This window comes from Brienomyrus brachyistius, chromosome 17 (genome assembly GCF_023856365.1).
Source record: "Brienomyrus brachyistius isolate T26 chromosome 17, BBRACH_0.4, whole genome shotgun sequence".
Taxonomy (NCBI): domain Eukaryota; kingdom Metazoa; phylum Chordata; class Actinopteri; order Osteoglossiformes; family Mormyridae; genus Brienomyrus; species Brienomyrus brachyistius.
The window spans coordinates 18,903,753-18,920,920 of NC_064549.1; the positions used below are offsets into that span (position 1 = coordinate 18,903,753).

A 17,168-nucleotide genomic window follows, 5' to 3' on the forward strand; every position below is an offset into this window, starting at 1 on the left:
TTAATTTTGCTCTATTTTAATAAGTCTATTTTTGTTCCCGAAGAGATGAGCATCCAGTCAGTTCATCCTGAGAAACAAAAGTCTGTTGCAGACTGGACAGTTGCCATTACACAATGTCACAAATATCGCCAATATTTGATTCTCATCTTCATTAATTTACTTTAGACACTGACACATACAGTACAGTATTCTTGTAATATAATATCAAATAATATATTTTACTCTACAACCGGAATCCTGGACATTCTTTAAATTTGAATAAAATGAAAACTAAAAGATTTTCAAATCACATGAGCCAATATTTTAATCACAATAGAACATAGGTAGGAAGTTAGATAGGTAGTTAATCAGTTGCAAAGCAAAACAATTGAGGTAATTAAAATGCATGGTGAGGGGAGAACATGTGTAACTCAAGAGCACATAACTTTTTCAGCACTTTTTTGACTGATGAGAAAATTGAGCCCATAGTTAAAAATCATTAATGTCAATGCAATGTATGTTATTTAATTACAGCTAATGCATTGCTTACCTGTGTACATCATGGTTTCCTAACACCTTTTTAAAAATTAGTGCTTGCTGTAGAAAATATTCAGTCACAGAAAAGGCAGCAGTAGGTAACTCCTAGATCATCATCTCAGAAATTTGATACTGTGTACATTCCTTGAAATTATATGATAAATTATGATATATGATACGTCGTATGATCATTCAGCTTATATACACTTTATAAAAGCTGTATACAACAGATGCATCATTTTGATAAACAGAATATAACACCCTATGTGGCAAAAACCTGCCTGTATCTGAAAAGATTTACACTTTCAGACTAGAAAGAAAATCAAATTAATACAATTATACAGTGTACAGTAATTGTAACTGTCAGCATCTCTTGCAGTGAATTAAACTGAAGTGTTGTTGGATTTTTGACATCAGTATATGATTGTGAATAGTTGCTGGTATATTTTCAGGTGCACAGTATGTGAAGGGAGTGCAAATACTATTGCATTTCATAGTCAATCTACTGAGATCCCAGACTGTCCAGGTGAATGGGTGTCTCTTTGGACTGGCTTTTCCTACATTGTGGTGAGTATAAACGTAGTACAAAACATTTTTATGCTGGTAAGAACTAATATTGTGAAGAAAAGGTCAATGTACAGTTATATGCAAAATTCCTTTGTAATCAAAGAAAATTGTTTAAAATCTTAATTTTGTTGTAAAGCAATGATATTACTGTATGCCTTTGAAAGAGTGTCAGCTTAGCCATTTCAGAACCTGTCCGAAAATCACTCCAGTGCAGAAAAAATAGCTCAAATAATTTGTCTCCACTGATATGTAGGGAAATTAATCATCAATTAATTAATTATGAATATAAATTAATGAATATCCTTGAGTGGTGTGTTTCTCCAATAAACAATATTATGGAAGTCCCAATTAGTCAGTTACTGGAAGATTTAGTTCCAGGATAGGAATGGAATTCATTAATTGCAATATGACTACTTAACCTGTGTTAGAACATTTGTCCCGTGAACACCAGGGATGTACGGCTGTAGAAAGAATTTCGTAGTTTAGGACAAGTTTGGAACTTTTAAAAGTTTAGGGTAGTTTGCACCAGTAAAGATTTATCAGAGATTTCTCAGCCAGAGATTTAAAAAGCATGAAAGGCATTTATTTATAACACTACAACTAACACACAACAGACATTACACTTAACATAAAAGAGCACATTTTGTTTCACCCTCATCAGTACCTAATTGTGCATCACCCCTAGACTAGAGGTACCAGCTTGCTCTAGGTTCAGACCCTTCGAACCAAGACCCAGACTGTTGTTCCTAAGTGTCCAGCTGTCTGAGCCATAAAACTTGGAATGCTGGCCTTCCTTTTCCTTGGAATCTGAATCGCCTTCTGTGTTTGTGTGATCCTACACCATAATTTGCAGCCACCATTCAGCACACCAATGTATACAATGCTGCTTGGAAATTTGTGAACCCTTTAGAATTGTCTACATTTCTGCATAAATATGACCTGAAACATCATCAGATCTTCACACAAGTCCTCAAAGTAAACAAAGAGAACCATGTTAAATAAATGAGACAAAAATATTTCACTTGGTCATTTATTTATTGAGGAAAATGGTCCAATATTACATATCTGTCAGTGGCAAAAGTATGTGAACCTTTCATTTCAGTAACTGGTGTGACCCCCTTTTGCAACAATAACTGCAACTAAACGTTTCTGGTAACTGTTGATCAGTCCTGCACATCAGCTTGGAGGAATTTTAGTACATTCCTACTTACAGAACAGCTTCAGCTCTGGGATGTTGGTGGGTTTCCTCGCATGACCTGCTCACTTCAGGTCCTTCCACAACATTTCAATTGGATTAAGGTCAGGACTTTGACTAGGCCATTCCAAAACATTAACTTTATTCTTCCTTAACCATTCTTTGGTAGAACGACCTGTGTGCTTAGGATCGTTGTCGCGCTGCTTGACCCACTTTCTCTTGAGATTCAGTTCATGGACAGATGTCATATGTATGGGTGGATGGATATATGTTCATTTGTATATATTTCAGTGTTAAACAAATATATAATTACAACCCAGGTAAATACTTTTAAACATTTTCTTTCACTGCCCAAGACTTTCAGAGTCATTTTTAAAATACATTTTTATAGTATAATAGTTTACATCTGCTTATTGTAAATGGTGTTAAGATAATATTGACGTCACACATTCATGTGTTTCTACAGCAAATGAGATCCGGCTCTGAGGGCTCAGGGCAGCCTCTGCAGTCTCCTGGTTCCTGCCTGGAAAAGTTCTATGAAGTCACCTTTATCGAATGCCATGGGCGCGGCACCTGTAACTACTACGGTGATTCTTACAGCTATTGGCTGGCTGCGCTTAACCCTGACAGCATGTTCCAGTAAGCAATTTGAAGTGCTCTTTCCACGACTTACCTAGCAGTCTGCAATATCCATTCTGCATACTGCTTGTCTGTCACCTGTCACCCTGGGAACTGCCCCATGGTAACGGTTGACAACCTGAGCCAGTGAGTCTCATATCTTAAAGATATCTGTATGGAAGACGAAATGTGACACATAATCATAAATAAATAAATCAACTGGAAAATTAACTAAATTTTTTATTACAAAGGTTGATAGATAAATGTATGCAATTTTTTATTACAAAGATTCATAGAAAAACAAATATATTTTATTGATCACAAAGATTTTTTCGAATTGCTTTTCTTATTTCAATGATTTTTTATTCACCTGTATGTAAGTGAGTTGGGCTGTCCGAACCCTTTTTCTAAAGCACTACTGGCCAGGGGGACTTCTGATCTGAGCTCCATTACCTTGACCTTGCTTAGATGAGAGGAAATGCTAACTGGCGTTCATGTTAGTAATGCTAAGTTCACACTACATGACTTTCCATATCAGATTGCTATACATGGGATATATATGCATGGGGTTCAATTTATGCCAAAAGTATATCGATATGCACACTGTCTATGTCATTTCCTTGTCAGTTCAACTTTAAACTGTACTTTGTCAGCTTAGCACATGATGGGTCATCCTTGTTGTTTGGCTGTTTTGTATGTTGTTCTGATGTGTTGTCTGACTGCTGTCCTGCATGTCGTTTTGATGTCATTCTTTTTGTCGTTTGACTGCATCGTTATCCATGTTGTCCTGATGTGATGTTTGTGTTGTTTTGCTTCTCATCCAGCATTATTATTATGCAGAACGACGAGGTCAAATGATGAGGATAACGACACGTAAAAGAAAACTTCCAGGCATGTGTTGGCATATTTGGTTAACATGTAACACAATAGGGAGTACAGTACTAAGACGAAAAAGTGCAATTTAAAGTTAAACTTTTGTCAGGTGTGCAATCAACAGAGACAATCTCATTGTCAAAAAAGATTTGTCACTGCTGAAGTATAGTTGAAAGTTGAGTAGCCAGACACACGTTTTGTTACATGTCCAGTCAACAAAGACAGTGAGCTATTGACATATTGTTGGTGCAAGTGGGAACCCCAAATGCATGTCGACATGTTTTTGGCACAAATGTAACCCCATACATATAAACGGTATAGCAATCTGACCAACTGGACAGTCATCCAAGCAAGGTGAAGGTAATGGAGCCCAGATCAGCAAAGCTCCCCTGGCCAATGGTGCTTTAGAAAATGAGTTAGGGCTGCCCAACTCGTTTACATGCAGATGAATAAGACAATAACAAAAAAAAATCTTTACAATAAAAAAAAATAACTAAAAACATCTTTGGAAGAAAAAACTACTAAAAATAAATCTTTGGAATAAAAAATTAATTTATCTACATGTATAAATCAGTGGAATAGATAATACATTTCTTTTTCTAATGATTTATTATTTATGATTGTGTCATGTTTTGTCCTCATCTGCATTTTACTTACAATTAAACATTGTAATCAGAGTATTTTTATTTTTATGTAAATATCACTTGGCGTAGTCTACTGATACTACGATTTTGCGGTGGAGTGGGCTTACAGGGATTGCGCCCCTTTCTTTTTAACAAAGCCCCCATTTTTTTACACAAACACTTTTACAATAGCTGTCACCATATAAAGAGGCATGACAATTTCTGGGCAAAGCCCCAGACATCCTCTGACCCTAGAGCCGCTCCTTGCTGTATAATACGGTATAATTAACTAAACTATGTGCTTCTATATGTTACGTTACTTATTACAGATTAGTATTGTAGTTGTAGGAGATTTTTGGACATTGTCCTTAAATTGACTTCAGAGTTGCATCTAATTTTGCTTATTTTACAGGAAGCCAGCAGGCCAGATGGTAAAATCAGACGTTCCAGGAAGCCCCATCAGCCGTTGTCGAGTTTGTATGAAGCAATAGCCGTAGTAAGCTGTACTTATGGCAATACTGGGGTGCGTTCTCTGATAAGTGTCTCTTATGTGTTACGAAGACTTGAAAGGTACACTTTACTCAAGTTGTTCTACATCTGTTCTGCAAACTGTCCCTAAGAGTTTGCCTAGGGATAACTTCTTAAATGTGATGTAACTAGGCACCCTCCATAGGGATGGTGCCAGACTGGTTGACACTGTTGACTCAAGAATCAATTATTCCATTCATGCATCAACTGCTTGACTGTGGTATGAGAGAAAGATGTGTTCTTTAGTAACACAGCAGAACTGCTTCAGAATATTACATTAATCAGAACTGAGAAACTAAAAATACAGTACAAAATTAACAAATTGAATCATCTAACGGTAAATATGATTTTTTTACCAATTGGGTACAGGAACCCACCTCCTCAAATCTATTTTAACACCATTTAATTTTTGTTTGTTCTATAAAACATATGTGTGTATGTCATTGATACTGGGACATGCCATGGCACAGTATCCAAAAGAAATGTTGTGTTACTGCCTTATAAGAGAATGTCCAGTGTGCTACAATGACTAATAAGGACTATTCCAGGGTGTTTTTGAGGAAAAATACATTATACTTTTATCTAAATGAACCTGCAGTGTCAACTCTTTAAAATCATGAACCAAAGTTGTGGTATCGTATGACTTTCCCACAGTAGAGAAGTATGTCTATTGCAAGGGTGTCAAAAATAGGGTGAACACCCCCCGCAACAAACAAATAAACAATAAATAAATAATGAATTAATGAATGAAATTAATATTTTGGAAAATATCATTGAAAAGGCAATTACACTACTAGTCAAAAGTTTTTGCACACGCTGGATATTTTCTACATTTGCATGTTACTTTTAACATTTACAAAAATTCACTTAGTATTCTTTACTAACAAATAAATTTACCATATGTTCACTATTTGAGTACCTTTATTAGCAAGAAAATGGCATATCTTTCATTCATCAAAGTAACATTTAGCAGTTATAACAGCAGAGAAAATGCTGCTCTGTTTCATAGGATGAAGCAGTTAGTGCATTTAAAGGATAGCCTTTTATTTCACTAAGCCATCAGCACAAAACAGGATGTCAGAAATGCACTATTACATACTCTTCCCATGTTATAAAGGAAACTTTTATTTGATATTTTAATTTTTTAGTTATGCACTCAACTTTCGAATGCTTAAGAATATAAAATCTATAGTTTATGAAATAAATGGAAAAGTGGTTTAAAAAAAAAAACCTTGTGTGCAAAAACTTTTGTGTGGTGTACATGTTCAGTAAAATGCAATGTGCATCCATAATTTATTCTTTGGTTGAAAACACTCCCTTTAATGCTATATTAACTGTATTCACCAAATATAACTGTTTAATAATTTGAGTACATTTTTCTTAGCTTGAGATCTAAGTAGAACTGCTGATTTCAGAGGCATATAGTCCAAACAGTGGAGTCCACTAGCAGTGCGAGTTGACAGCATCGATAAGTGACAGCTAAGAGTGGTTACGAAAGTATCTCTTACAGAAGGTATACTGAGCTAAGGACTTTTCAGAAAAAACCAACCTCAGAACATTAAGGTACAACTTAAAATAGCACTTATGAATGACTAAAAATGAGCTAAACAAAAATAGTCTAAAGTCTAAACTAACTGACTAGTAAATGAGTGTCATGCAGGGCCTTGCAAAGCCTCCAGTATCTCTTTTGCACAGAGGATCTAAAAGGGTCAAACGTGTTGTCAATTTTGATTGTTTTAACGTAAAAATAGTTATGTCAACATGCACCTCTTTGTACAGTATGTGCTAAGACATTGCTATGCATTAGAATATGTAAAGTATGCGTGTTAACGTCATTTTTGAACATGTTAATGTTGCCAGTAAGGTATCTACGAAACAAACTTTTTATGAGGGATCTTTTATTCAATGCAGGATTTCCACCAAACCTGGACAATTAACCTTCTCATTCATTAAACAATGAAAAGAAAATTACAGTTTAAATTTAAGAAAACCTTTAAAACAGGCAAACCATCCTCAGCACATCACTTCACCCAGCAACTACCACCCGAGCAGGCCCAAGCGTTTAGTGAGGGTTTAACTGGGAACGCCTGGCAGAGACTCCTGTTCACCAGATTTTCAACTCACACCTCCGGCAGAACTCCAACTGTGTACCTATATGGTGGTTCCAAATATAGGGGGATGACACTTCTCAGCCTTCCTGGGAAAGTCTATTCCGGGGTACTGGAGTGGAGGATGAGATAGATAGTTAGAGAAGTTCAGATATCCAGGAGTCTAACAGTAAAACCGCTGCTCCTCCATGTCGAAGTTGAGGTGGTTTGGACACCTGGCACGGATGCTTCCTGGGCAGTTACCTGAAGAAGTTTTCCATGCATGTCCTACAGGGAGGAGACCCTGGGGCAGAACAAGGACCTAGGAATTATATCTCTCGGCTGGCCTGGGAACACCTCAGTATCCCTGTTAGGAGAAAGCGCCGTAGCTTTCACTCCTACAATCTCCTGTGTGAGGAAGCGCCGCAGCTTACTACTCACACACTTCCACTTTTAGGACCCAGGAATAACGAGACAGCACACGTCTTTCTGTTTTACTTGCGCAAGGGTGCCCACTTCAGGTGCAACAGACAGTATCTGCGCCTCTGTTGAGTGTCACACCGGACAGTCCCTTGGCTTCTTTATTTATAGGGTAGGGGAGGGGTTACATGGGTCTTGTTTCAATTCTGTTTGTAATTTCAGAATACCCTCTGTATTCAGAGTTCCTGAAAACCCATGCTTTTTTCGCCACTTTTGGTTGCTTATTATTCCTGCCCCCTCCTTATATTTTTCCATGAATTTCTCATCACCCGCCAATTCTACCTTGCTTTGACTCTGTCCCATTATTGTATATACAAAAAATAATAACCCCTAAGTGCAAGTCCCTGGCATGAGACCTCGGGAGGACACTGGCACGACCTTCTACTGTCCTCTAAAGAGACAGCGGTGTCAGTTTTCAGGGATGAAACCCGTCCTTTTTCCCTTGGTCACCAGTATGTTGTTGCACCTAGGTCGGGTGTATGGGGCCGCTGATGCCCTCTCAACTCACACCCGCTTTCCCTGCTGCAGCGTCGTGCTTCTCACCTGGTCCTCTATGACGAAGTGGCTCTAGTTCTTGTCCGGGGACCCATCAGGCGCCAGCCCAGCCGTCCGGGAACAGTCCTAACCACCGGCCTGTGGCGAATTCACGTCGCAGGTCTTTCACTCACTCCCTATGAGCGAGACTGTCGACAGCTTTCGGTGTCGTTCGTCGGCGGACTGGTCGGCGCCCTCTGGTATCTCTCTCCGGATCCGGCTCGAAGGACCAATTTATGTTAGGAGAAAGCGCCGTAGCTTTCACTCCTACAATCTAGTTATGTTGGAGAAAGCGCCGTAGCTTTCACTCCTACAATCTCCTGTGTGAGGAAGCGCCGCAGCTTACTACTCACACACTTCCACTTTTAGGACCCAGGAATAACGAGACAGCACACGTCTTACTGTTTTACTTGCGCAAGGGTGCCCACTTCAGGTGCAACAGACAGTATCTGCGCCTCTGTTGAGTGTCACACCGGACAGTCCCTTGGCTTCTTTATTTATAGGGTAGGGGAGGGGTTACATGGGTCTTGTCTTTAAACTAGTCAATGCTGTGTGAGGCCTCCGTGAAACAGGGTTAATACAAAGCATTACATTTCTCAAGGTGGGCCCCCTGCTATGTTGACAGAATCTGTTTCCTTTCTCAAGGTCTCTTATTCCTGCTTCACAATCTGGTAGGCCCCTGTGAGGACATCTTGTCTGCAACCCTTTCTGGGCCATGGGTTAGTTGTTAAGGGTTGCACGTACACATATAGGAGGATAATAATATGATAAAATACACAGATACACTCTAACAATCCCCCCTGAAGAACTGGTAGAGGTGGCTGGGGAGAAGGAGGTCTGGGTATCTCTCCTAAAGTTGCTACCCCTGCAACCCGGATCCCGAACAAGCAGGTGGTGATGGATGCATGGATGAACACAAGAACATAAGAAATTTACAAAGGATAGGAAGCCATACGGCCCATCAAGCTCGTTTGGGGAGAACTTAACTAATAGCTCAGAGTTCCTAAAATATTATCTAGCTCTGATTTAAAGGAACCCAGGGTTTTAGCCTGCACTACTTGAACAGGAAGACTATTCCATACTCCAACTACATGCTGTGTAAAGAAATGTTTTTTCAATCATCACCTCCCTTGACTTAAACTCCACGCACCTAGAGATGTAATCAAACATTCTATTAGCCTTTTTTATTGCTTCCCACCCTGGCGAGAGTAGGACATGGAAGCATCAACATACACACCGAGGTCTTTCTCATAATCAGCTGCATTTATTTCAGTGGAACCCATAAAATATTTGTAACTTATATTTCTGTTTCCTGCATGGATTACCTTACATTTATCTACATTAAATTTCATCTGCCAGGTTTCAGCAGAGTCGCTAATTAAATCAAGATCCCGTTGTAGCCACTGTGCTGCTAGTGTAGTATCTGCTACACCACCAAAGGCCTTCTGGAAATCTAAGTACATCTCATCGTAAACCTTTTTGTGATCAATTTCTCTTGTAGCTTCCTCAAAGAACTCAAGTAGATTAAACAAGATCTACCTCTCCTAATCCATGTTGGCTATTCCTCAGAATGTTATTTGAATCCAGGTAATCTATCATTTTCCCTTGGATTATAGCTTCCATTACTTTTCCAGTTATGCAAGTTAAACTGATTGGCCTATAGTTTGGTGGATTACTTCTATCCCCTTTTTTGAATATGGGTGTTATGTTAGCATGCTGGGGTGGCATGGTGGTGCAGTGGTTAGCACTGTTGCCTCACACCTCTGGGACCTGGGTTCGAGTCTCCGCCTGGGTCACATGTGTGTGGAGTTTGCATGTTCTCCCCGTGTCGTCGTGGGGTTTCCTCCGGGTACTCCGGTTTCCCCCCACAGTCCAAAAACATGCTGAGGCTAATTGGAATCACTGAATTGCCCATAGGTGTGCATGTGTGAGTGAATGGTGTGTGAGTGTGCCCTGCGATGGGCTGGCCCCCCATCCTGGGTTGTTCCCTGCCTCGTGCCCATTGCTTCCGGGATAGGCTCCGGACCCCCCGCGACCCAGTAGGATAAGCGGTTTGGAAAATGGATGGATGGATGTTAGCATGCTTCCAATCAGAAGGTACCTGTCACGATCGGTCGCGGAGGTAAGCGGCGATCGTGCGGGAAAACGGGTAAGCAGGATGCAGGCAGGCGGAATACGGGGATTAACGAGGGTTTAATCAATAAACAGGGAGCAGGAGACATGAAACGTCAACTAACATCAATGACAGACCAGGAAAACTGGGGAGACCAGGACTTAAATACACAAGACTTATTGAAAGCAAACGGAAACAGCTGGGTACAATTCGGGAAACACACGTGGGTAAGCAGGGGGCGTGGCACACAGGAGGAGCGGACGAGCCGGGCGTGACAGTACCACACCAGTAGATAAGCATTTCTGACATAGTAATGTTAAGGGTTAGCTTATAATATCCCTCATCTCTTTTAAAACTATAGATAAGATGCCATCAGGACCCTGCGATTTATTTATTTTGAGCTTAGCTACGTTTTTTGTTACATCAGTCTCAGTTGTACATATATTGGTCATAGACGATGCTGAATTTGTACTAAATGGTGGCAAGTTACTTGTGTCCTCTACTATGAACACCTGGGTAAAATAATCAAACTCTCTTACTATATTAATTTCATTTTCAATTATAAGACCTTTACTATCCTGCGGATTGGTGAGTTCAGCTTTTAAAGTATTGGAAGAAACTTTTGTCATCCTTCAATGCAATCTTCCTTTCTACATTCCACTTAGCGAGTCTAATGTTATTTTTTAACTCAACCTGTAGACTTAGATACTCCTGCTTTATTTTGAAATCGTTAGTTAATTTCCATTCATGCAAGACAGCCCCCTTCCTCCTGACTTTATTCTTAATATCTGTAGTAAACCACCTTGGCTGCAGTTTCCTAGATTTTGTTTAGCTGGAAACACGTATGAAGTTCTCTTGCACTTGCAACAATGTGCTTTTAAAAAAATTCCTATGCCTCTTCAACAGTTTTGCTGTTTAACTCCATCCAGTTTACAGTTTCTAGTTTCATTCTCATACCATTAATGTTAGCCTTCCTAGCATTTTATATTGTTGTTTTGGACTTTGCTCTTCGGACACTGAAATTAACCTCAAATTTAATCATGCTATGATCACTACCGTCCAGTGGTTCTAAAACCTCTAATTTTCCAATCCTATCCTGGTTGTTAGAGAAAACAAGATTAAGAAGGTCTTCTCCCCTGGTAGGGGTATTAACAAACTGAGTAAAAAAAACAATCCTGTACTAATTCCACCATCTCAAGTTCATTTATGGAAGAGCCAGAGACTGTGTTCCACTGAATCCCAGGTAAATTAAAATCACCCATAACCACCACATCATTTTTGTTACTCATAATCCTGATATCGTCATATAACATTCTGCTTTCCTCTGCAGCTACATTAGGTGCTCTATAACAAACTCCAACAATTAGGCCATTTAAGTTTTTAGCATGTAATTTGACCCATACAGCTTCTGTACTTTTATTTTTATCAGTGAGCTCCCTTGCCTGGAAGTTTTCTTTTACGTATACTGCAACACCACCTCCCTTCTTGCCTATCCGGTCTCTACAAAACAGCATGTAACCATCCATATTATATTCCTCTCCATCATTGTCACTCATCCATGTTTTTGTTATTCCTATAATGTCACCGTTATATAGCTAGCTAAGCTCAAACAACATTCATATACTCAGTCCAACAAGCATTTATTAATCAAAAATATAAGTCGTACGTGTTCAATACTTACCCATACTCTGTAGTGTCGTCATATTTCACTTCTTTCGGCTAAACTTCATTTAAAAAAAATGCATCCAATTTTGACTTTTTTGCTAAGCTGTTCTTTTTACTGCACTTCACCAACCGCATTTAAGTTAAAGAGGAGCGTACCATGATGGTTACAATACAGGGTAATCAATTATGTGACATGTTATTACTAAGTTTTCCAAATGAATTGGCATTGTGTTATTTGTTATGATTTTACATCCTTGACTTTAAAGACTATTTTGAGTCACATCAAAAGCACATAGCCACAGTCCAGGATTCCGTATTCATCTGTGGCCTCGATGGCTGTGCAGAAGACTGTGGTGTGTTCAACACATTCTACTACCATCTTAAACGTACTCAATCCAAGATATGGAGATGGAAACTGTAGGAATCCATCACAAATTTGACATGAGCGTAATGATTCACCCATATTTTTTGGTTGCAATACACCTGGATCTCCAACAACTCATCAAATTTGGTCCTGCAATGTCAGCTTTTGCGACACAGATAATCCATAAAGACCACAGACGGAGGACTATTTTGAGCATGACAGATGACACCTTATTGGATTTTGAATAGAAAATTATGTTGAATTGTTTCATGTAATTTTAGCTACATTTTTAAAAGATTGAACATTTAATGTACCTTAATCATTACATTGGTGTAGACAGTAACTTGACAAGAAATGCAGCTGCCTTCCCCCTAAATATTTGTGGGAGAGGCCACCTGTCAGAGGTATCTACTGCCTTTAAGCATGAAATCTACATGAGCATTCAGAAGTACTGTATTGTGTTGGTTCTCAAACTAGTAGTACTGATATAGACAAAATATAGTTTTGCTGCAAATTATTCTGTGTAACTATCACATTTGTTAATGGACTAATTGCTCATCAGAGTGATGTTATGAGGTACCTTGGGCGGAGCTTAATGCTCCCCCTTCTGACGTCATAAGCGGAAGGGGTGTGTCCTTTATTCTGATTAGTCAAGTGGTTATGTCCATTCATGGCATCATACATGCTTATGCCACGTGTTGCCGATAGGGGGCACTCATTACATTTAACCACCACGAAAGACTTTAGTGATATTTACCAGGTTGGAGAAAGCATGTAAGCAGCAAACTTTTAGAAGAAATAGGACGAAGTGATCCCGGAGCTCCGCCACATGCGACTACTTAGTTTGAACAACGCGGTCGGAATGAAAGACTGGGGCCCAGCGCTTGCCCAGCCTTTCAAAATGGCGACGCCAGCGGAGCGCCTGTAATTTCAAATAAAACACCTATAACCGTAATGTTTTTAAGGAATTAAGCACTTTTCTATCAATGTGAATAATAAAGTAAAGCACTCTGAGCATTTTCGACAGCAATAATCAGGGAATAACGCGGTTAATTCTTGTTTAAACGAGCGTATGCGCTCTCTCTCTGGCTCACTCTCATGTAACGCGTGTGCGTAGATCCACACAGCATTTCCTTTATTGAGACATATTGAGACAGAGCAAGCAGCTGTCAAATGGTTACCAGCGGACATTGTTGTCGTGATGCTAACCGTTGGCCCAGGACTGTGAGAAGCATGCCGCCATCCTGGCAGAATGCACACTAATTCTATATTTTGTATGTTTATTTGTAAATAGTGTAAAATAATCTATTTCTAATTTAAATAAAAGTCGATATCTAACACAACACCCCCGGATTGCTTAGCTACATTTAGCTAAATTTATCTACGTATGGTTAATCAAAAGGTATAACCAGAACTTGAAAAGATGTATGACACCACATGCTGATCTTTTATTTCAAATAAGCCCCTTTAACCACATCATTTTTAAGCAATGAAACTTTTTTTGGCTAATGTGTTATTTAACTCCCTGATCTGTCCTTCGGTCTCTGCTAGAAACCTTGGAGTTACCATAGATGATCGGTTGTCATTTTCCTCAAATATCGCCAGTCTTTCTCGCTCTTGTCGGTTTCTCCTCTTTAACATCAGGAGGATACGTCCATTTCTTTCCACTCAGGCTACCCAGATACTCGTCCAGTCCCTCGTCATCTCACGCCTTGACTACTGTAACTCGCTTCTAGCGGGTTTACCACTGAGCGCCATCCGTCCCCTCCAACTGATTCAGAATGCAGCTGCTCGTCTTGTTTTCAACCTTCCCAAGTTCTCCCACACCACTCCTTTGCTGCGCTCCCTCCACTGGCTTCCTGTAGCTGCACGCATCAGATTCAAAACAATGATGCTCGCATACAAAGCCAAAAATTCTCTGGCACCATCCTACCTAAAGGACCTCATCACTCCCCGCTCTGCACCACGATCTCTCCGATCCTCCAGCACTGCTCGACTGGTCCCTCCTCCCCTCAAGGCACAAGGAAGACACACATCTCGGCTCTTCTCTGTCCTGGCACCTAATTGGTGGAATGAACTCCCCCTAGATGTCCGAACAGCTGAATCCTTGACTGTCTTCAAGCGACGACTCAAAACTTTTCTTTTTCAGAAATACCTGACGTAGAACTTCTATATTCTTACTCGACTCTTTTTCTGGTGTGTGTTTAAAAAAAATTTTTTTAAAAAATCTGCACTACTCAATGGAGTTCTCAGAGATAGTATTCATAGCTTGGGTCCTTATTGAGCTAGCATCGGAAATTCATTGCAGAGTCTCAAAGCACTTATGTAAGTTGCTCTGGCCAAGGGCGTCTGCCAAATCCTGTAAATGTAAATGTAAATTTAAAATAAAACATCTTAAGCATTTCGTCAACAAGAATCAAGGAATAATGCTGGCGATCCTTGTTAAAATAACTCTCGCTCTCTCCCTCCATGTCGTGCTTGTGCGTGCAGCCAGGATACCCACACACCACTGTCTTTGTTTTTGAGAAGCCATGTTCACAGTTCTTAGATATTCTTTGGTCAATCCATCCGGACTAACACAGTTCATGTGACAGGTCAATGCACAGTACAGTTGAAAGAAGTATATCTGAACTATAAATGCTGAAAATATATCTCAACTCAACTCCTTCAGCATATAGTATTCCAGTTAAAAAATGAGCATTTAGCATGCATCAGCCCCACCCCCTGCAAATAACATCCAAGTGTAACAGACTGGGCCACAGCCTGCGTAGTAGGGGTCTAGGCTGCCCAATCCTCCGGATGGAGAAGGTACAGCAGGATCTAGGTCCCTGTACCCTCACCAATCGCCTCCCTAGTCTGCTACATGCACTACGTGAGCAGATCGGCTAAGGCTCCAGGACTTCCCTATCAGCGTCATGGTGCCAGCCTGGAGTGTAGTACTGTTGGGGATAGCATGATGTTTAAGTACCCACACCGTACCCCCACCCCCCGACCGAAGTACCCAGCAGTAGCAGGTGAGACGCCCCTACTCCGGAGAGAGCCTAAATAATAGAAGCAGGGTAACCACTGTACACCAGGATAGGGTAAATTGAATACATAGGCAGTTTATTCTCTGTAAGATGATTACCAAATTATTAGATGGAAAGAACCAAAGCTCACATAAAACAAAGGACTGCAATTACCAAATTGAGTTTCACCAACCACCTGACTCCCCTCTATTAATGAAACCCCAGCCCCAGTCACCCTACTGAGCGCTCAGTGTCTAACGGTGGAGGCTTCAAGTAAGAACTCCCGCTTACCTCCGACGGGATATTTTTTACCCTTCATATAACACGTTTGTAGTAACCTTACAACAGGACACATTCATATTACACATGCACAACAACAACCTCATAACCGAAATGAACCTTATTCATTTAGCACTTTATACCACTGGCACATTGTAATAATCCGTCCGATAACATCAACACTCCCATGCGAAAGTCTGTTCAGTACATTTACTTCCAAAAATGACCGCCAGAGAAATCAGGCATCCGGGCATGCAGTTAGAACATAGCGGGCCTGCCCTGCCAGGTGGTAGCGTGCGCAGAAAATGGGGTGTGCAGCAGCGATCTTTTAAAACTCCGCTTAGTGTCCGTCACATTAGCAGAAGTCTTCTACTTCTTGGCCAAGTTGCTGATCACCCTGATGTACATTCGCCGAAATAAACTTTATTAAATATCACCTGCGTCGTCCTTGGTGCTGGAGCTGATGAGTCGTCTCTGTATAGCAGGGAAGCTACCGCGATTCCTCCAAGCTCCGGTTCCCTCTGCGCGGCACCGGGAGCAGCTCTCGTCTGTCGTTCTGGTAACACAATTTCCCTTCTCCGGAGCACCAACGTGGCTCGAACCTGCCTTCAGACTAATCTGGTCCTGTGTACCGGTTGACTACATTAAGGAATTCTCCCTACTTACTCTACATCACCCGAACGAACCAAAAAAAAAACCTCCTTTCCCCCTCTCTCTCCCGCCAACTCCACTGCCCTGCTATACGCAGCCACGTTACGTTGTGACGCACCGTCACACTAGCAATATGGCCCTTTACATTCCATACACCTACAGTATGAACTAATGCTGGCTGATGCTGTCAAAATCATTTTTACACTAAATCAAAGTATTAGGTAGGCAACTACAACTGAGTTAGGTGCCAAACATGGGGCCTAGACATGGTTTTCATTACAACTGTCTACCATGGTGTTCACAGGTGTGGCTCGTTAGGGAGTCAATCCCAGAACAAACTTTCAAAATAGTTTAAAATATTGTTATCATAACATAGTCTACTACAGTAAAAATAGGTCACACTGGCCAAGCCTAGGTAAGTATTATTAGCCTAACTCCAATGAAAACTGTTATGTCATGTATGTAGTCCAATTGGTACATTGGCTTGTTTAGGAATGTTTCACATCCTGGATAAGTATTAGTAAGAATGATGTCAATTCCAAGAAAAGGCCTAATTGCTGTACATTCTGTTTCTTTCCTAAGACACAAGGCAGTCATTTCATTAGTGAGTTGACTTCCCAATAACCAACATGGATTCAGTTGCCATGGCTGGAAATGCCTCCCTGGATACCTGCTCCATTGGAAACTTCTTGAAACAAGAATGCCACAAATTTCATTCCTGTCGAAAGTCAGGAATATTGAATGTTACTGATTTTAGTGAAAATGATAGAAAGTTGATGCAGTGGAGATGTGACTATCAGTTTCAAGATGGTGACAATGTTTGTTTTCATCATGAGAAAATGTACCTGTCACGTTACAAGAGCCTGCAGAAGTACTGTGCTGACCCTTTTACAGTTCACAAGAAACATATCACAAGTAAGTCTTTTTTTCAACCTTTCTCTTTTTTTCCAAACATGCTATGAATGAAACTCATGCTTTGCTTTTGGCAAGGCCTGCTCAGGCTTTTAAGTGTTCTTTCACCCTGCAGACCTACTTAATGAACCTTTTTTTCAGAATCTCTGGTAGTT

The 17,168-nt window shown here is 40.3% G+C and overlaps 1 protein-coding gene across 1 annotated transcript in view; it reads left to right on the forward strand.

Moving 5' to 3' along the window:
- The window catches only part of LOC125711302 (collagen alpha-1(IV) chain-like), a 105,414-nt gene extending 99,584 nt beyond the window's left edge, over window positions 1–5,830 (forward strand). The window contains exons 50-52 of the mRNA XM_048980086.1: window positions 969–1,083; window positions 2,745–2,917; window positions 4,805–5,830. Coding sequence (XP_048836043.1) covers window positions 969–1,083; window positions 2,745–2,917; window positions 4,805–4,883 — 367 coding nt within the window. The 3' untranslated portion in view covers window positions 4,884–5,830. The remainder of the gene's footprint in view (window positions 1–968; window positions 1,084–2,744; window positions 2,918–4,804) is intronic.
- The last annotated feature ends 11,338 nt before the right edge of the window (window positions 5,831–17,168 follow it).